This window comes from Myxine glutinosa, chromosome 5 (assembly GCF_964187855.1).
Source record: "Myxine glutinosa chromosome 5, kmMyxGlut1.1, whole genome shotgun sequence".
In the NCBI taxonomy this organism is placed as follows: domain Eukaryota; kingdom Metazoa; phylum Chordata; class Myxini; order Myxiniformes; family Myxinidae; genus Myxine; species Myxine glutinosa.
Window position 1 is genome coordinate 158,990,233 of NC_136265.1, and position 26,851 is coordinate 159,017,083.

Genomic DNA, 26,851 nt, shown 5'->3' on the forward strand with positions numbered 1-26,851 from the left:
GCTAGGGTGCCGGCTTAGGATCCTAGGATCCTGGATTCGAATCCCGGTCGATCGCTGAATTAACGCCAGGGGGGGTTGACTCAGCCTGTCATCCTTCCGAGGTCGGCAAATTGAGTACCAGTTCACTGGTAATTCCCTGCTTGTCGTTAAAGGCGGCAAAAAGGGTTGGCGTCAGGAAGGGCATCCGGCCGTAAAACATTGCTTCAAAAAGGGGACCGAAAAACAACAACAACCACAGTTCCCGAAAAAGGCCAACCCCCGCTTGCGGGGAAAAATGGCCTCTAAAGGTGTTTTTTTAAATTTATACAGAATCGAGGCTCGTGAAAGAGCTAACATTTATCACAAAAGAAAAAAAATCAAACAGACAAACAAAATATATAAAAAGAGGGAGTGGTAGACAAGATGGGGAGAGAAGGGGAAGCACAAAAACACAACATTTGAGAGCAGGGAGATCAGGAGATGTGTGGGAGGGAGAGGGCTTGGGGGGAGGCGGGAGAGGTATAAAACACAAGGACACCAAGGACTTCCAGGAAAGAAGTTGGTATTTCTTTAAAAAAGTGGATTTGGGGTGAAATTAGTGGGGGTAGAAAAGATCAAGGTTTTGGATGGGGGAAGATTAGAGATGGTGGTGAACAGCTGTTTTAAAGACCTGGAGGGAGGAGTGGGATTGAAGAGAGTGAGGGAGTTTGTTCCAGAGGCGGGAGAAAAGAGGAATGAAGGAGTGAAGGTGAGCAGAGGGTCTTGATTTTGGCAGTTTAACCATAAGAGGGTTGCAGGCAGATCTTGTGCGACCTGTAGGAATATTTGGGGGACATAGCCCAGAGAGCTGGGGGAGCAAGGCCGGAGAGGAGTCGGTAGAAGAAGGAAAGACCACCAACCTGCCTGCGGTGAGTAAGTGAAAGGCCCTCGGAGATAGCGTCATCGCGGGAGATTCCAATGATTCTGAACGCTTTGGTTTCAACAGCGTGAAGACGAGCTAGGTGTGAGGCAGGAGCACCAGCCAGAGGGGAGAGCAGTACTCCATTGAGCTGCGGATGAAAGGCTTGTATGTGGTGAGGAGCTCAGGTGTGCCAAGGAAGGACTTCGCACGACGGAGGATGCCCAGTAGGCGACTGGCTTTGGAGGCCAGCTTGGAAATGTGGTTTTCCCAGGAAAGATCATGGCAGATAGTGAGACCCAAAAGCTTGAGTGACAAAACTTCTTGGAGAGGATTATTCAGAAAGTGGATGGGAAGGTTGTCCAGTCGGTCTTTTCGGAGAGACATCGTAAGAGTGTGAGATTTGTCAGGATTAAAAGACATGTTCCACTTGTTTGCCCAGTCTGTGATTTTGTCCAGGTCTGCAGAGAGTGAGGAGGCTGCAGACTGCTGATCTGAGGGATGAGGAATTGAGCGGCAGAGACTGGAGTCATCAGCAAAGAGATAGAGAGGATTTTCAAGAGAGTCAGAGAGATCATTGATGAAGACCAGAAAAAGCACAGGGCCCAGAACACTGCCTTGGTGAACTCCAGCCTGAACAGGAAGAGGAGATGAGAGAAACCCATTCAGGGCCACACGTTGACTACGACTAGAGAGGAAGTCCGCCAGCCATGCGTGGGAGATTTCCATGGATACCAAAGGAGGAGAGTTTGGTGAGCAGAGCGGGGTGCCAGACCGTATCGAAGGCATGTGATATGTCAAGGGAGACAGCTCTAATTTCCTGTTTGGCATTGAGGACCTCCATCCATTGTTGAGACAGCAGAAGCAGCATGTCCAGAGTAGAGTGACCTGGTCTGAAACCAAATTGATGAACAGAGATCAAGCCATTGGAGAAGAGGAAAGATTTCATATCCGAAGCAATGATGGATTCCATGACTTTGCTGATAATTGGGAGAAGGCTGATTGGTCTGTAGTTGCAAGGATCTGTTTTTGCACCTTTTTTGTGTAAAGCGGTGATGTTGGCGGATTTCCAAGCAGATGGCAGATGACTTTGAGCAAAAGAGAGGGTGAAGGGAACAGAGAGAGGGAGTGAAAGAGCGGAAGAACAGGATTTGAGGACCCGTGGGCTGATGCCGTCAGGTCCAGTTGCAGAATCAGAGTCGAGGGTTGACAGAAACTTTTCCACCTTGTCAGGAGGAAAGGACACTGAGTCCAGGAGCAGCTGGGTACGACTGGGTACGGTGGGTACAGAGAGGGATGAGTTTGGGACACAAGATTTAGAGGCAAACACAGAGTTGAGGCATTCAGCTTTTTCACGTGCGGAGTCAGCTGCGTAGCCGTTTGAGGTAAAGGAGGGGATGGAGGGGGAACAAACACCAGAAACAGATTTGACCAGACGCCACCAGGATTTGGAAGAGGGAGACAGATAAGAGAGTTCGGTCTTGAGAACGGAGAGATATTGTTTCCTGGCTCTCCTGAGGGTGCACACACACTTGTTTCGGGCTTTGTGAAAGGAAATGAGATTTCCTTCCGTTGGATTTGCTTTCCACGAGACGAAGGCAAGTTGTTTCTGGGCAACAGCCTCACCACAAGATTCCGTGTACCATGGACGGGAGGAAGGGTATGACAACTGAAGACGAGATGGGATAAATCTGTGCATGAGAGAGAGCAATTTACTTTGGAAGAATTCCCAGGATGAGTTGATGTCAGAGGCGGTCGAGATGGGAGACCAGTCCAGATAATTGATGGCTGCTTGAAGACCGTGCCAGTTGGCCTGAGTGAAATGCCAGACTCGTCGACGCTGAGGAGGCTCTCTGAGAATGGTCAGAGATATGTCCACTTTAACAAGCACATGATCAGATGAGCCGATTGGAGCAGAAGAAGAGCAGCAGACATTTTCAGGGAAGTTAGTCATAACCAAGTCCAGAAGAGTAGATGCTCCGTTGACTGAGATCCGGGTCAGGAAATTGACAGATTGTGTCAGTCCCAGTGAGTCGCAGAAGTCCTTTGCTGAGGAGCCATGGCTGGTGAGAGAGGTACCCACACCCAGCCAACTGGCATGGTGACAATTGAAATCACCACATATGAGGAAGAGAGAGTTGGATTTGATGTTTATAGAATCACCACAGAATTTCACTGATATTTTCGACATTGATGCTTATATCAACAATTAAAGTCGTGTCACCTGCATTTTAAGACGGTCCTTGAAAAGTGTCCCACATTTGATCTTCCTTCCTACTATTTATTGGAAGCATGCTCACTCGAGATCGCAAAAGGTTGTATTGTCCGGTCCGGTCTGGAGAGGACGCTGGCGTTACTTGTTCGCCGCTTCTCCGACTGGGTCATTGTATATAGTCTGATTTTCTGGTGGTCGTGGCGGCGTTTTGGCTGTTGGGTTTGCCCTCTGCTCGGTCCCGGCTCTGCTCCTGGCTTCGCCTGCCCGGCTCTTCCACTGTTTCCTCAGGCCCGCTCCCGTTGTTTGTGGCTGTTGTTTGCGGCTGTGGCTGTTTGCCGCTGCGGTCTTGGTTTGCAGCTGTGGCTGTTTGCCGCTGCGGTCTTGGTTTGCTTGATTAGCGGCTGCGGTCGTTTGCCGCTGCGGCCTTTGCTGTCTTGAATAGCTGCTGCGGCAAGGCCTACTCATCCTCCTCAACCTTGGCCTCTTACTCGTCCCTTCGCTCCTGCCTGGCATGGCTCTAAGGTACTCCGCCGCAAGGCTTCTTCTGCTCAATACTCACTCCACCCCATCATGCATCTCTGCAATCAAATCCCACGGACTCCTGCGATGACCCAGATACATTCATAGAGGCTCCGGTCGTAAGTTTGTTTATTTACAAACAGGTCACTTCATTCCCGTACTCTGGTCGGCTCAGCGCACTCCCACTCATCGTCCCAGCGCACCTGGTCACAGCAACGCACACGATCGCACCTCCTGTCTGCAAACCCTGGCTAAATCACCTGAGTTCATCCCCACCGTACAAAGCAACATCAAGCTCACCCTGTTCAATACCCGGTCCCTCAACAACAAAAGCCTCATCCTGAACAACTACATTCTGGAAAATAAACTTGACTTTCTCTGTCTCACTGAAACCTGGCAACAACCTCTGGACTACTTCTCACTCAACCTCACTACACCCAATGCATATTCTTACATCAATAAACCACACTCGGAGGGCCGAGACGGTGGAATTGCCGTAATTCACCGACAGGACATCAAGACCAGCCTCATCTCCATCGCATCTGCTCCATCATTTGAACACCTGGCTTTTAAACTCTCTGGTCACACACAGTCAGTCATGGCTGTCGTCTACCGCCCTCCCAAACCACACCCATCATTCCTGTCTGACTTCTACTTTCTGACCCAGCTCTGTTCCCTCTCCCCCTCAATCCTCCTCCTCGGTGATTTCAATATCCACATGGACTCCACTGACTCCACAATAACCACTGACTTCACTGATTTACTCACCTGCTTTAACCTCACTCAACATGTCAACTTTCCTACCCATAACCGTGGTCACATTCTGGACCTTGTCTGCTCTACTGGATTAATTTTGCACCATCTCTCTGGCTCCGACCTCACCCTCTCTGACCACTTAGCCATCACTATGACCATCAACATCCCCACCCCAGCACCAAGGCATTATCGCACTATCAACTTCCGTAAGCTAAATGCTCTTTCACCTACCTCATTCTCATCCACCCTCTCTGAAAAAACGTCCACTTCTCCCTTCGTTGACCTCCACACCCCTTCTGACCTCACTGACTATGACAACAACACTCTCTCCTCCTGCCTTGACAAGCTTGCGCCTATAAAAACCAAAACAGTTTCTTTCACCCATTCTGCTCCCTGGTTTACCCCTGAACTCCGCCTGATGAAAACTCGTGCTCGCCAACTTGAAAGACTCCGCAATAAAACAGGTCTCACAATTCACTCCCAAGCCTACAAGGACCACCTACAACACTACAAAGATGCCCTCTCCCGCGCCCGCTCCGCCTACTACTCTCAAATTATCCACTCTGGCTCTGGAAACCCAAAAGCACTCTTCTCTACAATAAACAAACTCCTCAGCCCCCTGGACACCACCACCCAGTCATTCACAGTAGACAACTGCATCTCCTTCCTTTCATTCTTCCAAAGCAAATTTGACAACATCTACAGCAGCTTAACCACCACCGCACCTGCTCCCCCTCAAACCACCTGCCCCCCCTTATCCTGCCAACCCCTGTCAGTTCTCCCCAGTCTCCCCTACTGACCTCTCTGAACTCCTCATAGGAATGAAAACTGCCACCTGCACTCTTGACCCCATCCCCTCCAGCTTTGTCAAGGCCTCCCTTCCTGCTCTCTCTCCACTTATCACTGCAACAATAAACTCCTCCCTGTCTACAGGCATCGTCCCACCATCCCTCAAAATTGCTGCTGTTACCCCCATTCTGAAAAAACCTACACTCAACCCTGACACCCTAAACAACTTCAGACCCATCTCCAACCTACCCTTTCTGTCAAAAGTTTTGGAACACGCTGTAGCCACTCAACTTAAACATCACCTCTCTGCCAATAACCTGTATGAAACATTCCAATCCGGATTCCGCTCCAACCACAGTACTGAAACTGCTCTCTTCAAAATCACCAACGCCCTTTTCCTCTCGTCTGACGCTGGCAACCTCAACATTCTCATCCTCCTTGACCTCAGCGCCGCCTTTGACACCATCAATCACACCATCCTCCTCACCCGACTTGAAACCACCTTTAACATTACCGGCACTGCCCTCTCTTGGATCAAATCATACCTCTCCAACAGACGCCAGTTCATCTCCATCAATAACTGCAAATCCCCCACTGCTCCCCTCCCCCAAGGTGTCCCCCAAGGTTCAGTTCTTGGCCCCCCTCCTCTTCATCCTGTACCTGTCCCCCCTTGGTCACTTAATCCGCTGTCATGGTCTCCAATTCCACTGCTTCGCCGATGACATCCAGCTTTTCATCTCCACCAAGTCCATCTCCACCGCCACCCACTCTATCCTGACAAACTGCATCACTGAAAAAAAATCCTGGCTTCAAATCAACTTCCTCAAACTTAACTATGATAAATCTGAAATAATCATCATTGGCCCAAAAACTCTCACCAAATCCACCCATAACTTTGCCCTCAACATCGACGGTTTCCCAGTATCCACCTCCCCTCACATCCGGAATCTTGGCATCATCTTTGACCAAACCCTCTCCTTCGACAAATACACTAAACAGATCACAAAGACAGCCTTCTTTCACCTGAAAAACATCGCCCGTCTCCGTCCATCCCTCTCCTCCACGGCTGCAGAAACCCTCATCCACACCTTCATCACCTCCCGTTGGACTACTGCAACAGCCTCCTCTTTGGTTCACCCTCAATAATCATCAATAAACTCCAATACATTCAGAACTCCGCTGCCCGTCTACTCACCCATTCCCGGACCCGTGACCACATCACCCCCGTCCTTTACAAGCTTCACTGGCTCCCCATCCCCCAGAGAATCCAGTACAAAATCCTCTTGACCTACAAAGCCCTCCATAACCTGGCCCCATCCTACCTGACTGACCTCCTCTCCAGACACACTCACACCCGCAACCTCCGCTCTGCTGGTACCAACCTTCTGACCCCCCACCCCCCCATGCGGACCAAATTCAGATCCTGGGGGGACAGGGCCTTCTCCATCGCTGCTCCCACCCTCTGGAACTCACTACCTCACACCATCAGAGACTCCTCCTCACTCACCACGTTCAAAACATCACTCAAGACCCACCTGTTCAACACTGCATTCAACATTTAACCCACAGCATTTAACCCCTGACTATCTCTTCTCCTTCTCCTTCCTTTTGCTTTGATTATTTACCTGTTGATTTTGGTCTTTTTGCATTTGTTTTTTTGTACTCTGTCAAAGCGTCTTTGGGCTTCTTGAAAAGCGCTATATAAAATAAATGTATTATTATTATTATTATTGTGCATTACAGACGGATGACAAGTTATACTTTTGTCACATTAAAAGGTACCAAAACAACTATTAAGCAGATAAAGCAGCAATCTGAGGATATACATCACCTAAGAACCACAATTACAAACCAAGTATCATGCGTAGGCAGTCACATTCAATTTCACACTCGTGTGAGAACTCACCTTCTTGAAGCCATTGTTGTTTTGAGCTTGAACAAATAGGTCAGATACACGATCGTCATTGAACTGTCCATAAAGCGGTAAGCTGTAGGAACATGTAAAACAAGGAAAATGAGCATCGTTGTACATTGCGTAGTTTTGTATACAGCGTCGAGGCTCATGAAAGAGCTAGAACATAGAATATAGAACGTTGATCGGGATGCAATATAACAAAAGGAACAGCGGAAAGAGAGGAGGGAAATGCCAACAGTAGGGTAAATGGAGAAAATAGACAGAGACGGACGAACAAGGGATGCGGGTAAGTATGGGTAGGGGAGAATGCAGGGGGTGGATAAGATGGATGCAGAAGCAAAATTTAGGGGGTGGGTGTCGTGGTTCAAATAATTCATTTGGTTCCAAAAAGGTAAAATACTTTCCAAAGTGCATACTTTATTTCCTTTTAACTTTGACTTGGATAATCTTATCCAGTTTCAATTTCACCCAATTCATCAGTAGGGTTCAAGTTGATGTTTGCAAAATTGCTAAACAATTACAAGATCAATTTGGTGAATATTCAACACTGAAGGTGAACAGAGGTTATGTTTTCATCCCAGTTGGTCTGTCTGTCTGCCTGTGAGCAGGATATCTCAAAAAGCTCTTGACGGATTTGGACATGACAAGGTGTGGGACAATGACGAATTGATTCGATTTTGGTGAAGGCCTGGATCCGGATATGAGAATTGAATGTTTTTTGTTAAAATGAATCTTCACCTTTCCCAAAGCATGCATAGGTCAGTGGCATTAATACATCAGAAGAAAATAACTTATAGCACATGATAATACAGTCATGCGGAGTAAACACAACTTTCTGCACATCCAAAATACAAAAATAACAAGAAAGAGCAATCAGAGATTGCAGACCCTTGCCAGGACATGTTTTTAGTGGTTTCTAAGGCATTTGTGTTAAAACAAATATGGCAGCTGAACCACATGACTGATGACGTCATCATTATTATTATTTTTCCTCCACCAATTTATACCTAGCCTAGATGATGCTCAGCAAATTTCATTTTGATCGGATGAAGTTTTGTACTTGTCGAATTATGACGTCATAATGGAGGGACATATTACATCATTAACATATGTTATTCTGCATGGAGAGTCCTTTACAATGAGCCATGTCTCAATTTTTTCTATGCAGCACTTTCAGAGATATAGAGGTGCAAAGTTTTTCGGTTTCCCAAGATGGCGGCTGAACCATGTGACCGATGACGTCATCATTTTTTCTCCACCAATTTATCCCTAGATGACAAATTTCATCTTGATCGGATGAAGTTTTGTACTTGTCGAATTATGACGTCATAATGGAGGCACCTATGACATCATCATTATAATATGTTATTCCCTATGGGGAGTTCTTTACAATGAGCCATGTCGCAATTTTTTTTTATGAAGCGCTTTTGAAGATATAGAGGTGAAAGTTTTTCGGTTTTTCCAAGATGGCACCCGTACCACGTGACGTATGGTCATAATTATCATTAAAAATTCTACAGGTGGAGGTGCACCTATGGTGAAAATTTCCTGTTAATCGGACCAACAGTTGCAGAGAAAATCATATTTATTCTGTGCGGTCAAACAAACAAGAAATATGTCGTGCATAACACGATACTTGCAAAATCCCTAAAATAAGTTGTTGGCCTATGATGACCTCAAAATAGTTGGTGGCTGAATTCAGTAACCAGATATGCAAGTCTTCTTCAAATTTCAAGTAAATTGGATAAAAATTGATGATTTTAGAAATTTGCATTATGTTGACCTTTTTGGCCGATGTTGACCTCAAAAATAGTTGGTGGTTGAATTCAGTGACCAGATATGCAAATCTTCTTAAAATTTAAAGTCAATCAGATGAAAATTGAGGATTTTAGAAATTTGCATTGTATTGACCTACCTTTTGGCCGATGTTAACCTCACAAATAGTTGGTGGTTGAATTCAGTGACCAGATATGCAAATCCTCTTCACATTTCAAGTCAATCGGATGAAATTGAGGATTTTAGAAATTTGCATTATGTTGACACAAAATATAATTGGTGGTTGAATTCAGTGACCAGATATGCAAATCCTCTTCACATTTCAAGTCAATCGGATGAAAATTGAGGATTTTAGAAATTTGCATTATGTTGACACAAAATATAATTGGTGGTTGAATTCAGTGACCAGATATGCAAATCCTCTTCACATTTCAAGTCAATCGGATGAAAATTGAGGATTTTAGAAATTTGCATTATATTGACCTTTTGGCCGATGTTAACCTCAAAAATAGTTGGTGGTTGAATTCAGTGACCAGATATGCAAGTCTTCTTCAAATTTCAAGTAAATCGGATGAAAATTGAGGATTTTAGAAATTTGCATTATGTTGACCTTTTGGCAGATGTTGACCTCAAAAATAGTTGGTGGTTGAACTCAGTGACCAAATATGCAAATCCTCTTAAAATTTCAAGTCAATCGGATGAAAATTGAGGATTTTAGAAATTTGCATTATGTTGACCTTTTGGCCGATGTTAACCTCAAAAATAGTTGGTGGTTGAATTCAGTGACCAGATATGCAAGTCTTCTTCAAATTTCAAGTCAATCGGATGAAAATTGAGGATTTTAGAAATTTGCATTATGTTGACACAAAATATAATTGGTGGTTGAATTCAGTGACCAGATATGCAAGTCTTCTTCACATTTCAAGTCAATCGGATGAAAATTGAGGATTTTAGAAATTTGACAAAGTTGGTGACCTTTGGTCTATGTTGAGCTATTGACCTTTTGACCCCAAAAACAATAGGCTTCTTGCTTATGACCAACTCTACCATTTGGTGAAGTTCCGTGAAAATTGGTTGAAAATTGTGACCTGTAGGCGACAGACATACAGATATACAGACAAACAGACAGACAAACAGACAGTCAGAATAACGCACAAGACCAACCAATATACTTGAAAAATCTTGAATATAAATCGCAAGTAATAAACAGTCAGACAGACAGACAGACAAACGGACTCAAATGCAATAACCTCTCCTCTGGCAAGGGTAATAAAATATGAAGAGAAAAATTATTTAATAAGTAGAAATTGAAGGTTCAGCCAGGTGAAAGGAATAAAAACAAAACAAGACGAGAGAGTGTTTACAAAAGGTTGTTTCAGGTACCTGGAAACGTTGGAAATGTTAGCTTTCCAGCTCATTTGCAGGTTCTGGCCATTTAATAGCATCAGCTCCTTGTCCGTGAGCATGACAACTGCTGCCGGAAGTCTATCATTGGGGACCTGGCCAAGCATCCTCAACGGACCTGCAGTTGGGCTGACAAACAAGTGCACTCAAATTCGCCTGGGCTGGAATAAACTTCCAAACAAAACCCACAAGGAATATAGCAAAGGCAAAATAGCTCACAGCAGTCACCTGTAAATGGATTGAAGGTCAGTAGAGATGTTGGTCATGGTTGTCCAATCAGTGCTGGTTTTCCGCAGGGGTTTAGGAAATTCAGCTTGTGCCCCCAAGGCCAGCCTGTATAGGTCTCTGAGTGCTATGGCCTTAACTCCAGAACCTGCAGCACAACACACACGATCATGAAGAAACCACCTGAGTGGGTGATCAATTTTAAAATCTCAAGGACTTTTGATTGACAGCACAAACCAAAAGCATTGACAAGATCATCAAGTCAAGCAAAAACCCTCATTCTATAACCACTACAACCAGATCAGTAGGCCAATTTGTTGGCCTGTTTGACATTCCCAACTGAGCACATTAGCTTTTGCATTAATAAACAGGATTATCAATAATTAAATCGATATATGTGGGAAAATTACAAGCCCAGACCAGGAATCGAACCCAGGTCCTCCAATGAACCGTACCAGTGCTCTGCCATGTGAGCTACCTGGGTGATCCCGACTGAGCATGCAATTTTCCCACACATAGAATTGCATGCAATTTTTTTTGAATTGACCAATTCACTACGCCCCCAGTGGTGTTTATAATAAAGGACATGGATTTGTCCGCCCAATGGAGGAAGAACCTCTCGTGTTCAGGCCGTTGGTGCTCCTATGGTCGACAGCGAGTGCCCCGGAAGCATTGATGGAAAGAGTGGCAATCATATGTGTGGAAAAATTGCATGCTCAGTCAGGGTTGCCCAAATAGCTCAGGTGGCAGAGCACTGCTCCAGCTTTCCAGAGGACCTGGGTTCGACTCCTGGTCTGGGCGCGTAATTTTCCCACATATATATCAATATAAATACTAGCTTATGATGTTGGGGTTTGCAGTTTCTCCAGTCTACCAATGTCCCTGCAATTTGTGTAAAGTACAATGACATCTCTCAATGTCCTTGGCAGGTGATATATGCACAAGCTCTTGAGCCTTGTATCATGATCAAACAATTACGTTAAAATAAATAAGAATAAATAAAATGCAAGTTTATAAATGGGAAGTCTTCACAATCCAAACTCCATTTTTTTTCTTTGCAGTTAATTTGTTATATTAGAATTTAATTACCAATTTAGAGAAATATTAGATCATTACAAACGGAGCCGAGTTGAAACATCCAAACCATGTTCACATTTACGGTGCCACCTACCGTTGAAATACCGCAACAGCAATAGTAGAACCAGCAAGACATTGGGCACCACAAAACTGAAAACCTTACCGACTGGTTTACAAAAAAGCATGAGAAAATGCTAAAAAAAATACATCAATATACAGAATAGTGTTTGTAAGATGCCTTACATAGTCCTTTCGCTTCTACAGAATTTACGAGATAAATCAAAATCGCATGTGGTCACAGCACCAAAAGCTTGCGTGACGAGAATATATCATGTTCTTCCTGTTCCACGACATTACGCTACCATTTCAACCAAATTAAACAGTGATGGAAAGCGGAAAAGGGTAACTTTTATAAACAAACCCAAGAAAAACTGCAAAGTGTGCTAATTATATAACCAACTCCTCTTTGGCTGCGACTGGATGGGATCGAGGGTAGAGGAGTAAGTGAGGGTTGAAACCTAAATCCTTTCCAGGTTCCTCCTGCTGACTCGATCTTTTCTCTACGCTTCTTAGGGTTCCTTCGGAATGAATAATGGAAGTCCTCTTTAACCTTGGGTATACTTTGCAGCTCCATTTGAAAAACAACTTTCAATGCCTTCAATGCTTGTGCAAAGTTTCCCAACAAGAAAAGAAGGATGGAAAATTACATCTGAATCATCAAGGGATAACAAATCACGACAATATCAAGCATGATTGAAAAAGCCACTAAAAGCCTGATTATACGTACATGTATGTATACATATTGCTATGGCCTAGTCAGGCCACCGACTTTGAGCTGATAAGAACCATGTCCAGGATGCAATGCCAAGCAAACATCAAAAGTTGTTTCTAGAAGCGTGTATTGCCAAACAATGTGAGGGTGGCTTTTGACTAGAGGTTTTATAACTCCTTAGTTGGATGCATCATTTTTAAACTATGGATATCACACACTAACACACACACACACACACACACACACACACACACACACACACACACACACACACACACACACACACACACACACACACACACACACACACACACACACACACACACACACACACACACACACACACACACACACCTGCTCTGATATGTGCAAATGTAATAAATATGAGCTTCACTACCCCCGCCACCAAAGGTGGACGGAAGTTACATTTTCACCCTGTCTGTCTGTTTCTTTGGATGTATGCGAGCAGGATATCTCAAAAGGTTATGGATGGATTCGGACAAAACTTTCTCGACAGGTTGGTTGTGTGACAAGGACGAATTGAGATTTTGGTGAAGATCTGGATCCGAATTTTTTTTACTTTTGACTTCACTATTGCGAGATGGGGTGAAAATGATATTTTTTTATACAAGGTCTAGGCTCGTCGAAGAGCTCGGACACAGATGAGGACACAACATTACAAATGGAACAGCAAGAAACAGGCGAAATGCTAAATGCAGGTAACGATGACAGGTATGGTGGTTTGCAAGGGGTGGACAAGATGGATGCATAAGCAAAACTTTGAGAGGGGTGGGGGATGGTTTAATGGGTGAAAAAAATCATGTCTTTGGATGGGGAGTGACCTGAGATGATTGTGAACAGCTGTGTTGAAGAGGGAATAAATGGATCAAAGAGACGGTGGAAGGTAGTTCCACTGGTGAGAAGAGAGAGGAATAAATGAGCGCAGGTGAGCAGTGGTTCTGCATTTAGGCAGTTTGACTAGGAGAGGGTTGCTGGTAGGCCACGTGTGTCCAGTAGATACTTGTGGGGACGGGGGAGGGACAGAGCACGGAAAAGGTGTAAAATCAGAAATGAGGAGGAAGAAGACATAGACCAGCGACCTGTCAGTGACGGCAAAGTGATAGGCTCATAGACAGCTTCAACACGGAAGATTCCAATGATCTTGAAGGTCTGGGTTTCTACAGCATCAAGCTGAGCCAGATGTGAGGCAGGGAAGCCAGCCCAGAGGGGACAGCAGTACTCCATCAAACTGCGGAGGAAAGCATTGTAGGTGGATAAAAGTTCGGATTTACCAAGGAAGGATTTTGCATGCCGGAAGATTCCCTGTGGGCATCTGACTTTGGAGGCCAACTTTGAAATGTGGCTCACCCAAGAGAGATAGATCATGGCTGAGAGTGAGACCCAAGAGTTTGAGCGACTGAACCTCTGAGACGGTTGTTGAGAAAGTAGATGGGAGGGTTTTGCGTTTTCGTAACTTGGAAAGTTAAATGACATTTCAATTAACTTTCAAAACTTTTCTTTAGGCCGGATCTGGATCCGGACCTCAATCAAAATCAAATCGGCTTGTTCTCGTCACCTACCCAGAATCATCCATCTAGTTTTGTCATAACTCGTCCACAACTTTTTGAAATATCATGCTCCATATCATTTTTGGCCCCATCTGTCAACGGTGAAGAATCACTTTAATAATAAAAAATAAATTCTCGTATCCACAGCCAGATCCTCACCAAAATACAGTCAATTCTTCCTCATCGCACACCCACCCTGTCCACAACTTTTTGAGACATCGTGCTAGTTTTCGTTTTTGGCCCCATCTCGCAATGGTGGAGAATCAATTTTAAAAATTATAGTATCCAGATCTAGATCTTCATCAAAATATAATATATTCGTCCTCGTCACAAAAAAAACTTGACCACCAAATTTCGTCCGAATCTGTCCACAACTTTTTGAGATATCCTACTCACAGACAAAAAATAGACAGACAGACAGACAGGGGTGGAAACATAACCTCCGTCCACCTTCGGTGGCGGAGGTAATCATATCAACCGCTTCAGCCCAAAGCAAAACCCCACAACAAAATACAGAAACTCTCATTTTCGTAAATAAAGAAAATAAATAGCACCGCAAAGTGGGCGTAACCCCTCAGCCCATGCATGGTGAAAGGAAGCCGTGGCGGCCATATTGAAAATCGCAGCGTGCCCATTTTCGAAAGGCACCTTCCTCAACTCAACCCCAACACACACTGCAAACATGGATTTAATCGGACATGCCGTTCTGCTCGAAATTGACAGAAACCAATTTCAAGATGGCTACCGTGGCGGCCATATTGAAAATCGCAGCGCGCCCATTTTCGAAAGCAACCTTCCTCTACTCAGCCCCAACACACACCGCAAAAATTGATTTAATCGGACAAGCCGTTCTTGAAATTGACAGAAATCAAAAGTTGACGGACGCCTGGACGTCCGCCCGGACGACAATACCCCTTAGCCCATTGGGCTGAGGGGTGAAAACCCGTAATCTTACAAAAAGGCAAACATAAAGGGATGGCTGATCTAAAACAGATGGGCTGCACACCAGAGGCCAATAAGACCAATGGCATTTCATCATTCATGATGTGTAGGGCTGGAGGGAGCAGTTTCTTTCCAGGCACATTGTCGACTTCCAGCCTTACGGGTTTCCCCATCAGCACACCAGAAAAACCGGAAGCCAGAGCAAGATGAGCAGACGTTGCAGTGTCATTCTTCAGCTGGAAAACAATGTAAAGTGTGAAGCAGTCAAATTACCGACATCACAAAGAGATAAGCACCTTAACTCGAATTATGCTACAAGTCGTTATTCCCATCACCAGGTGACAGCCAAACCACATGACAACTTTAAGTTGTATGTAAACTGAGTGCACCCTCGAATAAAATGCACAATTCGGAGACTACATATGAACAGGGCAGAGTTAAGCATTGGCAACTACACAGCCTGTCCAATTAAACTCGTGAAAAAAGGAGAAATAAGTCGATATAATTAACAATTAAGATGGCTGCATATCAAGTTAAATCTGTATTTCTATTACTTACACTTAAACCCTGGTGTTGGGCTAGCGGCTAGGGTGCCGGCTTAGGATCCTAGGATCCCAAAGCCGGCACCCTGACCGCTAAGCCAACACCAGAGCCACACCAACCCGAGGTTCTTGTAGGGAAGCCTAAAAAAAAATAATTCTGCTGCATTGAAGGTTCCCAAAAGCACAGTGTCCTCCATAATTCTTAAATGGAAGAAGTTTGGAACAACCAGGACTCTTCCTAGAGCTGGCCGCCCGACCAAACTGAGCAATCGAGGGAGAAGGGCCTTGGTAAGAGAGGTGACCAAGGACCCGATGGTCACTCTGGCTGAACTCCAGAGATCCTGTGTGGAGATGGGAGAAACTTCCAGAAGGACAACCATCACTGCAACACTCCACCGATCTGGGCTTTATGGCAGAGTGGCCAGACGGAAGCCAAACAGTTCAATCTTGGTTTCATCAGACCACAGAATCTTGTTTCTCACAGTCTGAGAGTCCTTTAGGTGCTTTTTTGCAAACTCCAAGCGGGCTTTCATGCATCTTTCACTGAGGAGAAGCTTCCAAAACTTTCTAAAATCCTGTTTTCTCTTTGTTATTATGGGGTATTGAGTGTGGATTGATGAGGGAAAAAAATGAATTTAAACGATTCCAGCATAAGGCTGCAACATAACAAAATGTGAAAAAAGGGAAGGGGTCTGAATACTTTCTGAATGCACTGTATATCTAGTCTAGCAGATCTAGTAATAATAATAATAACAAATGTATCTAGTAATAATAATACCAATAAGTAATAACAATAATAATAGCCATTTATTTTGCAGTCAGGCACATATGGCTGCGGGGGCAGTTTACTTGGCTCAGGAGCAGAATCCTGGATGGATCACCACTCCGACGTAGGATACTCTAACGTCTAACAAGTCTTACGGTTAATTTTCCCGAGCCTTGGTACTCATTTTGCCGACCTCGGAAGGTTGACAGGTTGGGCCAATTGGATCAACCCACCTTGTGTTATTTATGGCATGACAAGGCTCGACATCAGGACCTTAAACCATAACCGATATACCACCACCAGGTTCACGTATTGACATCGTTCACCGAGAAGGAAAATGAAGAAATAAAAAGATATCAAACAAAAAATCCCCAAAAAACATTGCAGACAATGCTTTGCAATAAAATACATTTAAAATGACCAAATAATATATTTTTGCAATCAAGGTAATAACTTCACTCAAAATGCCCATTATATTTTACATAATTAATTAATAAGTGTTACTGAATACCGACGAGTTCACAAAATAAGTTTGCACCCCAGACATTCAGGAACCATCATCATCACCTGCTGCTCAATGTCTGCGTCCAACATTCCCCAAATTCAAGGTGCAGTCCATTGGTGGATAACCTTGCGCTTCGAGCATGATATAGGACACTTTTATGCATGGAGGTTCCTTGGTGAATTGAGGTGCAGAGCCACCATTCAATATCCCATTAGGCAAGTCGTCTTTTGCAAGAACAATGGCTTCCCTTCAACACACCCAAAACAGAAAGTTTGGTCGATTGTTGCAGCCAGGCCTCGCCCCGGGAGCAAATGAGAAAAAAAAAAAGAAAAAAAAAACTCCATTTCCGATTCCTTTAGTTTCTCAGTCTGAGGTCTGTCTATTTTATTACATTTTTGCATTGCTTCTCGATTCAAATTCAAATGGTATTAACATTCTGCTATGAGAATAATTACCCTGCTTTCAAGACAATTGTCCAAACATCCAACAATGCATTGTGTGTGCAAAGCTCTTATGGACTTGGCGAGCAAGCAGCCGTCACCTGCCACACGAGCAGGACATCATGGCTTCTGTCTTCATCAAGATCCGGCAGCCACAGAACCTGGCATGGACCTACGACATCCACACCTGGTTCCACTGACCAGGCCTCTCGTCCTGAAAAAAAAAAAGAAGATAATTCTCATTCTCGATGTCAATGTTTAGGTTGGACGGGTCTTTTGTGACCATTGCCCAGAGCGCCGATTATTGTTACACCGTGAACCTTTGGGACTGCTGAATAGAAAGAATGTCTGTGGCGGATTTGTCTGGAAAAAAAAATCCAGACTTCGATTTGCAGACATTGGATCAAATGGAGGAATTAAATGACAAAATACTTGTGCAACCGGATACAGCAACGGAGAATGGAGAAAAAAAGCTAAAGAAAAGAAAGCTTTTCACTACCTCCAACCTCCACCCATCCCCAACCACGCAAGATTTGGTTCCCCCCAGCTCGAAGGGTACGTGCTATCTTAGCATCACTACTAAACTTTTTTTCCTATTTATAAAACACCAGCAAGCTTTACTTTGAACTCTTATGCAAGACATTTGATTTTCTCCAATAAAGAGGTGCCAGAAGTTTTGTATAGCCTCCCAAGTTGAATATGTTATCGACCGAGCTGCACAGGAAATAAAACGTTACCAATTGACATGTATTTTTTTTTTATTGCTATTTTGTTTACAGAAATTAAGACTCGTAGAGGAGCGATACGACAGAGGGAATAATGTTCACAGAACGAGAAGAACAAAAGGGTACAGGGATGTAAAGAAATTGCATACAAGTGGGTGAGTGGCAGAAAGGAAAAGGGGCAGCACTCTTGAAGACTTGAGTGAGGGGCACGAGACAAAAAATGCAGGAAGACGATTCCACAGATGAGAAAATAGAGGGAAGAAGGAAAATAGAATAGAAAAATGGACGAGATCAGTTTTGAGTTGAAGTAGGAAAACCAGGATGGGGTTTCCAATTGTTTCCATATTTTTAAAATAAATGTTTCCCCATATCGAAGTCTGGATTTTTCCAGCCCTATAAATAATATAGTTTCCCTGTTGTTGGCAGATCCAAGCTTCCCCCATGCCCTACCATCCACCAATGGCAGCTGAAAATAGTTTGAAGAAGGAGATATTTTCCAATAAAGTGCGTTCAAATTTAATTATTCGTTTTCCAGAAAGTCACGATCGATGGCATCGGGTGCCAAAGGACAAGGCCGTATGCTCAGCCACAGAAATACCAACTGCAACGTCCCCACCGATCAGGTGTCACTTCCCTACGGAGGAAATGCTTCAAATCCTGTTTTCAGCTTTATGAATGGAATTATGATTTAGCAATGCTTCTGCTGATCCCCTACAGAATACCTTTTCTATTTTATTTATTTATTTACAGGAGCAAGGTAGAACTGACAGTGGGATGAGCATCAAGGAAATAAATGAAGAAGAAAAAAGGAAAGGAAGGAGGGTAGGAAACACAGAAACCAGGAAGTAAGATGGTTGTGTTAGGAAAGGTTAATTGATGTAATGAAGGTCATGGGTCAGGATTGGGGATGACGAGACATGGCGGCGCACTGCTTGCTTGAAGCTCTGGAAGGAAGAATGAGACAGAGCGGCCTCTAGAAGGCGATTATATAGACGTGAGAAGTGAGGAATACATTAAAGAAGTGTGTAGTCAGCCTGGATTTTGGAAGTTTAACCAGAAGGGGGTTACTGGAAGTACCTGTGCATCTTGGAATTGCTGTGGAGGGTCAGAGGGCTGAGATAGCAAGGGAGCAATATCGGTGAATAGACAGTTGACAACATTAACCCAACATTACTTGTTTTCACCCCTGTCTGTCTGTCTATCTGCTTGTCTGGTTGTTTGTGAACAAGATATCTCAAAAAGTTGTAGACAGATTCGGACAAAATTTGGCAAAGTAGTTTATGTGACAAGGACGAAATGATTAGATTTGGTTGAAGATCCGGTTTCGGATCCGGCTACTTGGATCCGACTTATAGGTATATTTGATACGTAGTTTCAAGGCATCTCGACTATGCGATGACGTACACCGTTTTTAGTATGCAGTGGGAAGCTAGATTTGGCACAAAATGTGACCGAACTTTTCAAGCATGTTATTCTTTTGCCACGTGACTAAAGTTAGTTTGAAGTTGAGGATAACCCTCCACCTCCCCAACACTATTAAAAATAAACTCTATCTTAAAGATTGAGAGCCTGTATGTGATGCCACTGGTGACCAAAACTATAAATGCAAGTACATTTATCCAAGAAGGTCATGATGTTTTCATATTCAAAAATGACTTGTGCGCCAACCTTACAAGAGCCTAGCAAGTTTTCAAGAGAAAAGACACTTCCATGACATATCTAAATAATGACTTTGGCGACTTCGTTAGCGGAGGCATAGAAACTTTAAACTTATCAAACAATACTGCCGCAATAAAACTAATCCTTGTGCCATTGAAACGCTCCATGAACTCGACTTCCGGGGAAGTTGAACAAATGAACTACCCAATCCCAATCCTTGTGATCGATCAATGACGTACCATTTCGGTGTTTTAATGCCCAGACCTGACCCTGTTCACCCAAGGCCAGGCAAAATGGAGGCTTCGGGCGGATGACGTCTGAGGATGGTGGACAAGAAACAGCAGAGGGCTCACCAGGAAGGGTGCTATGCCATGTTTCAGTGCCATCAAAACCGTGCAATACGAGCACAGCTCCACAAGGAGATTCGCCTCCTCCTGAAGAGGAGATAGAGGAAGGAAGCAGGAAATATGGGTGAATTATCAAGAAACAAATTTGTACTGTCATGTGCATGTTTCTTTGTTATATAATAAAGCAATAATTTTTACTCACGTCCATTTCTGCAGAAATTGTCAGCATAGATGCTGTCGTCTGTTGTATAAGCCATAACACAGTCTGGGATGTGATCACTGTCTACATCGTACATCATCAGATGATTCACGCTTGCTAAAGATGGCAAAGCAAATTAAGACAATACATTAGGTGAGTGGCTCATATCCTGACTTCCACACAATGTTTCAAATCCCACATAGTGAGCTCAATACTAATGGCTCAAGAACATAGAGGGAATGGAAAAGGTTAGGGTATTGAGAGATGGTTAAAGCATGCAAGGAGATCCGTCACCATCGAGTATTACACCTGCATGACTCAGGGAGACATCCCAATTTCCAAGATGGTTTGGCATTTCACAGTGAATGAAGAAGGAAAATATGCCCAGCGAGACGAAGCAAACAAAGAGGATAGATAAGCAGAGTGCTGTCCGCATCTGCCTCCTCGGCGACGTTTGCCATAACTTCCTGGTTTTAGCAGTCATCCGACAGGGATCGTTTGCTCTTTCGCCCTCACATGTACGAGCATCACCTGCAGGCACACGAGGACACAAGGATTTTCGGGTTGACATGTAAAGCCCACCTTCAAAGCAATAACTGTATCATATGGTCCTTTCCAGCTGTAGAGGCATTGATTAAGCAGGGGTTATTATTGATTACCCTGTGCTCACGAAGCGAAAAGCAGCGTCAGGTGTTCGGTTGCGTATGTGTGGCGTGCGTATCTGCATTTTTAAAACTTATTTTCTCAGCAACCGTTGGTCGAATTGACACAAAATGGCTTTGTCAAGTACTCCCCATAGGTAGGAAGATATGTTAATGATGATGTCATCTGTGCCTTCATTATGACGTCATAATCTGACAAGTACTACGCTTGATCTGATGAGAATGAAAAAAAATAATCTGGATACGAAAATTTGACCATCGGAGTGACTCCTCCTGTAGAATTGTTTGATAATTAAGACGTCATAGGTCACGTGGCACAGGGACCATCTTGGAAAAACCGAAAAAAGTTGCACCTCTATCTTCGAAACCGCTCCATGGAAAGAATTGAAACATGGCTCATTGCAAAGAACTCCACATGGGGAACTAGAACGGCACTCAGTAGAGAGCACATACATACCTCCACCTGGTTGGCCATATCACTCAATGGTGAAGAATCACTTAAAAATTCTACTAGCCGGATCCGCATCTTCACCAAAATGGAATCGATTCTTCCTTGTCACACACACAACCTGTCCAACACGTTTCGTCCAAATCCATCCATAACTTTTTGAGATATCCTGCTATGTATAGTTTTTGGTCCTTTCTCCTCATGGTGAAGAATCACTTTTAAAATTCTAGTAGCCGGATCCGAATCCGGATCTCCACCAAAATCTGAACATTTCCTCCTTGTCACATACGCTACATCTCTGCGAAATTTCGTCCGAATCCGTCCACAACTTTTTGAGATATTTTGTTCACAAACGGACAGACAGAGAAATAAACAAACAGACAGACAGACCTGGGTGAAAACATACCCTCCATCCACCTTTGGTGGGGGAGGTAATAAGTGCTGCTAACGATGTCATTGGTGTCTTATTTATGTCGTCATAATTCGCCAGGGACAACGCTTAGTCTGATTAGTTTGAAATTTATTGAGCATGATCTATGCGACAATTATATTAGAGAATATAAATTTATGATGTCATCATTCACATGGTCTGGCACTCATCAAAGAAAAAAACCCTTCAAAAACATGAGTTGGCTCACACCAAGTTGACTATGCAGGGTAAGTATTCTATGAATACCATCGTGTTTTTATTTATTTACAAGATAAAATATGTAATATAATATAAAATATAATATAGCCGGGTGTTGGCTTAGCGGTTAGGGTGCCGGCTTGGGATCCTCGGATCCTGGGTTCGAATCCCGGTCGATCGCTGAATTAATGCCAGGGGGGTTGACTCAGCCTGTCACCCTTCCGAGGTCGGCAAATTGAGTACCAGCTTGCTGGGATGAATGATCACGGTGTGTACCCCGATTTAGAATAGGTACACCGTATCCCTGCGCATCGTAAGAGCGGACCAAGGGTTGGCGTCAGGAAGGGCATCCAGCCATAAAAAAAAAACATTGCCTCAAACAGGGAACCATGATCGTCATGGGGCCCGCAAGGCTAAACCCCGCTCTAGCGGGGAAAATGGCCTTAAAAAGATCATTCATTCATTCATATAAAATATGAATTTTGTTATTTTACGGTGGGAAGCAAACATGCTTTCACTCTAAACCTTGCTTCAAACTTGAGGTCAAAATTGCAGTCAAGATGCTTTCATCAATCTTTATTCATTCCAGTGATTTTTTTTTTTAATTGGAAAAATAATTTAAACCCCAGGTGTCTAATTATTGTGGAGATTGTAACACAATCCAGCTGCTCAGGTAAATTAGCTTATGGGAGGGGGGGGGGGGGCATTTTCCGTACATCATACTGCCAATCTTCAATTAGAGTGTTAGCTCATGCCCGCTAAAGTTGAGTTGCAGTTCACGACGTTGCGCAATTCACATGGAAGCATCTATTGAAATAAAGGACAAAACCCATGCCTGTACAGGTTTGGGCAAAAAATGTTTTTTGTAACAAGCATTCGGTCACACTAGTGTGAAATCACATGGGTGCTTCTATACAACGCTACGTTTCAAAGCCACATTTTTGGAAGCAGAATCAAAAGCCTTAATACAGACACCAAATTGGTACGTTAAGGTTTTTTTTTTGGTTTTTTTTGTATACAATATCAAGGCTCGTGTAAGAGCTAACAACAACATTTGAGAGCATGGACATCGGGAGATCTGTGGGAGAGAGAGAGAGGGCTTGGGCAGAGGGGGCACGGGAATGGGGGGGTGGGGGAGGAAGAGGTATAAAACACATGGACACTGACTGCTATGACTTCCAGGCAAGAAGTCGGAATTATAATAAAGTCGGAATTATTATAAGGCTTGGGATTTAGTCGATTTATTTGAGGGTCACACAGCATCTCCTGTGCGTTATGTAGTATGGTGGGCTGGATCCTACACCAACACAAGATACTTCACATTATCTGACAATGCGTGCTACGTGCTTCTGCTTTTTTTTTCTTTTTTTTTGGAAATTCCAACTTCTTTCCTGGGAGTCCTTGCAGTGTTCACATGTTTTATACCTCTCCCACCTCCCCCCAAGCCCTCCCCCTCCCACATTTCTCCCGATGTCCCTGCTCTCAAATGTTGTGTTTGTGTCCTTCCCCCTCTCTCCCCATCTTGTCTACCGCTCCCCTTATTTTTTGTTTTATGTGTCGGTTTGACTTTTTGTGTGATTAATGTTAGCTCTTTCACGAGCCTCGATCTTATATACAAAAAAATAAATAAATAAATAAATCAATTGCAATACCTTTCATTACAACAGTATTTTCTTTCATTTCTAAAGCCTTGCAAGGTCATCTCCCACCCCAAACATCAAAATGATGCACGTCTCTCTTGTACTCGTCAACTCAACGGTTCTGGTGAAACAAATTGCTACATTCTTCACACAAAATCACAACATTACATCAGTCAAGGAATTGAAGGGGTAGCAGAAAGGGGAAAAAAATATCTGAGCACTCCTTTTGAATTTGAGCATAATGTCACACAGGTTGTACGTACTTTCTGGTACATGGACCATGGGTTGAGAACTCACTTTAATATGATGTAAAAAAAAAAGAAAAAAGAATGTTGATACTGTACATGGTGCAAATACCATTCACATGCCCTCCCTTCCTCCTCATTTGTAATGCAACCAAAGAACAACGCCCAATAACGCATGAATACCAAGTTACCTCGGCCATTGGCCTCTGCCTGTCGCAGCCACCTGCCATCCGAAGACGCAGGCGCAGTCGGCAGCCCGTCCTTGTGAATGTCCGCAGGTTCCATCGTAGAAGGAACAGAAGCGCCTGTACTGCCCGGCATCTGCTGCTCTGGCTCACTGTCTGTTAATGATACCAAGTCGTAGGAGCCTTCTGCCAACCGTCGCTTGGCTGGGAAAGAAACACACATACAAAACCCAATCAGAATCAAAGCAAAAGGTTATACTTATATGGTAAACATAATACAGTTGAGGGAGGGGGAGAGGGAGGGGGAGTGGGAGGGGAGAGAGAGGGAGAGAAGGAGAGGGAGAGAGAGGAAGAGAGAGGGAAAAAGGGAAGGAGAGAGAATGAATAGTCAACTAAGATCCATTTGCATATACAGTATATTACGTATAGACAGTACTATAATACTAACCATTTAATCACATAAGTAATTTAAAATAGTTTGTCAAATTTGCTACACAAAAACAATAATAATGGTAATAATCATCATAACGAGAGTTCAATTACAACGAACTTCAATGGAGGTGGACCGTGGAGGCCATTACACCCAAAGCCTGGGTTATTATTACCAACCTATGGTTGTTTATCTGTGCTCTATTCATTTAATTGCTGAGCATCAAGCAAGGAAGTAGCTCATACTATCTTTAAAGTCTTGGCCAGTATGACTTGGTCAGGGTTCGAACCACCAACCCATAAGGCTCAGAGCGGACGCTCTAAACATTACACCAGAGATTACAGAATTACACAAGGCAGTTTAGCTTGGATTGCTCTCAATGAAACAAAAATACATTTCATGTTGAGTGACAGCCTCTATTTTACTCATAAGAATGTAGTTGCCATGACAACTGCGCATAATACTACAATGGACAAACGCTTTGAAATATCAAATTAAAATTTTTAATGCTTGTTGTTGGAAAGATCCAGAACAAAGATTAAGGAAGCAACTGGTATAGCTGCTGAGCTGGCAAGGCACGGGATCAGAGGTTTTGACATCTGAGAGTTGTGCAATGTTTGCACAAGGCTCAGATGAAGACCACTCGATGGATGAAACGTCGGACATGTGCCTTGCCTGCTAGACTTGTCCGTCTTGCTTGAGCTGTACAATATTACAGGTTACAATACAGAAAATGGTCATAAATCACCAAGTGCAATTGCATCTGCTATTTTAGTGCATCTGGTAATCGTTTAAGATTGCTCTGCATCTTAAAGGCAACTGGTTACCAATAGCAGGGGTCACTCAACACAAGATGTACAAAATCGGCTGAATCAGTGAAGTGGGCAATGCAATTGGAAAGCGGAAAGATGGAGAGGCCGTGCTTTTGCTCACGAGACTCGGGTCCCACCCTCATGCACAGTCTTTGCATCACAGAGTGCTGGGGTAACAGAAACCAGCTAACTGTTTGCGGCACACATTGTGAGCATTGGGTGCTGAAGGGCAGCAGGCAGCAGCTCATTGGGTGCTGAACTCGACTCGGGGCACACAAAAGCCATGCTATACATGCTACAAATACTTTCTTTAACGTATAATACATTATTTATTATGGGGAATTCCATCAACATGTATGCATATTGTTTAATAAACTATATAACCATTTTCCTGTTTTCTAGTGGTATTGTTACAAATGAACCTCTAGCCTCGTCAGTTTCTGAAGAAATGGGAGAGTTATATTGTAATCAGTCTGTGAATGTGCATGCGAGTCTGCAGAGACATGCTTTCTACAACTTTCATGAGCCTCAACTATGTAGATATAGTTCATTCTGAGATGCAACGTTACCATGGTGTACGACGGTGGGATGGCACGGGAAAAATGGCCACCCATTAAAATGTGTACGAAACGATATGCTTAAAACTACTATAGAATGACGTCATAAGTATTTGAAAGCCATACCTTATATTCGCAAACGTTTTCATAAATAACAAGAATGAAAAAAAAACGCCAAAAAAACATAGCTTAAGTACCAGATTGAGAGATCACAAAATTGCCATTTTGTTCATCCTCAAATGTTCATAAATGTCACCGTGACGAGTACAATTAGGGCTGAAGCAATTACAACGATCCCAACCAATTAAAGCGACATTCTCTCTTGGGTATTGAATCCGTATCATAATAAAGAAAAAAACATGTTATATCGAATCTAAAAATGAAAACAACACCAAAGTGAACCGAAGCGGTCATGTTGACAAGACAACACACGGCCTGGTTTTACACTCTGTCTAATTATGGGCATCGATGGGCGGGAGACGCAGGACATGACACCCCCCCCCCCCCTCCACCCCCCACGTTTTTTTAACTAGGGGAGGCAACATATCGATTGTCACCCACTCTCCCCCGCTCCACACACCTTTTTTGTTTGAGGCCTTATTATAATTCACGGACGTGTGTGAGCGTGCGTGTGTGTGTATCACTGGTCGTTATCTCCATATGTGGATTTCAGAATGTGGAATGGCATCCTCCCAGGTCTCGAAGTATCCACCTCCATTTCATTAAGGAATCACGATTCATGGAACAGTTTGTGAAGTATTCCTATTCTCAAAGTTTTGTTCCAAGGGCTCTTTTGAGGATCGTCACCGAGCCTCAGACAGCTTCCAACTGCAGTTCGTTTGTCGTAATATTCCTAGGGATGGTTTTTAAGATCTCTGTGAGGTTCTTTTTTATCATTCCCGTTGATCCAATTATCACTGGTATAATTCCAGAACTCTTCATCTTCCAGGATCTTTTCACTTCATTTTTGAGGTCCTGGCATTTGTTCATTTTCTTCATTTCTGCGTTGTTTAGGCCAAAATCGTTGGGAACTGACATTTCAATTAGCAATGCTGTCTTTTCTTTTTTGTACCACAGTACTATGTCTGGTCGCAATGTTTTTGTTTTTTATGTTATTTTTTGAAATTCTGCTAAGTGGGTTAAGAATACCTTCCCTGGTTTGTTGTCTTCGGGTTTGCTTACAAATTGGATTCGGTGTTCTGTGGATGGTGAGGAGTTTCCTTGTT

At 43.6% G+C, this 26,851-nt stretch overlaps 1 protein-coding gene across 2 annotated transcripts in view; it reads right to left on the reverse strand.

The window, feature by feature from the left end:
- The window catches only part of LOC137426870 (protein FAM234B-like), a 129,395-nt gene that overhangs the window by 86,758 nt on the left and 15,786 nt on the right, over window positions 1-26,851 (reverse strand). For both annotated transcript variants that reach the window (XM_068115849.2, XM_068115850.2), the window contains 9 exons: window positions 23,833-24,030; window positions 20,328-20,549; window positions 20,022-20,135; window positions 19,712-19,906; window positions 17,190-17,302; window positions 14,900-15,071; window positions 10,480-10,624; window positions 10,231-10,380; window positions 7,063-7,144 (listed from right to left, as the gene is read on the reverse strand). In XM_068115849.2, the coding sequence (XP_067971950.1) occupies window positions 7,063-7,144; window positions 10,231-10,380; window positions 10,480-10,624; window positions 14,900-15,071; window positions 17,190-17,302; window positions 19,712-19,906; window positions 20,022-20,135; window positions 20,328-20,549; window positions 23,833-24,030 (1,391 nt within the window). The remainder of the gene's footprint in view (window positions 1-7,062; window positions 7,145-10,230; window positions 10,381-10,479; window positions 10,625-14,899; window positions 15,072-17,189; window positions 17,303-19,711; window positions 19,907-20,021; window positions 20,136-20,327; window positions 20,550-23,832; window positions 24,031-26,851) is intronic.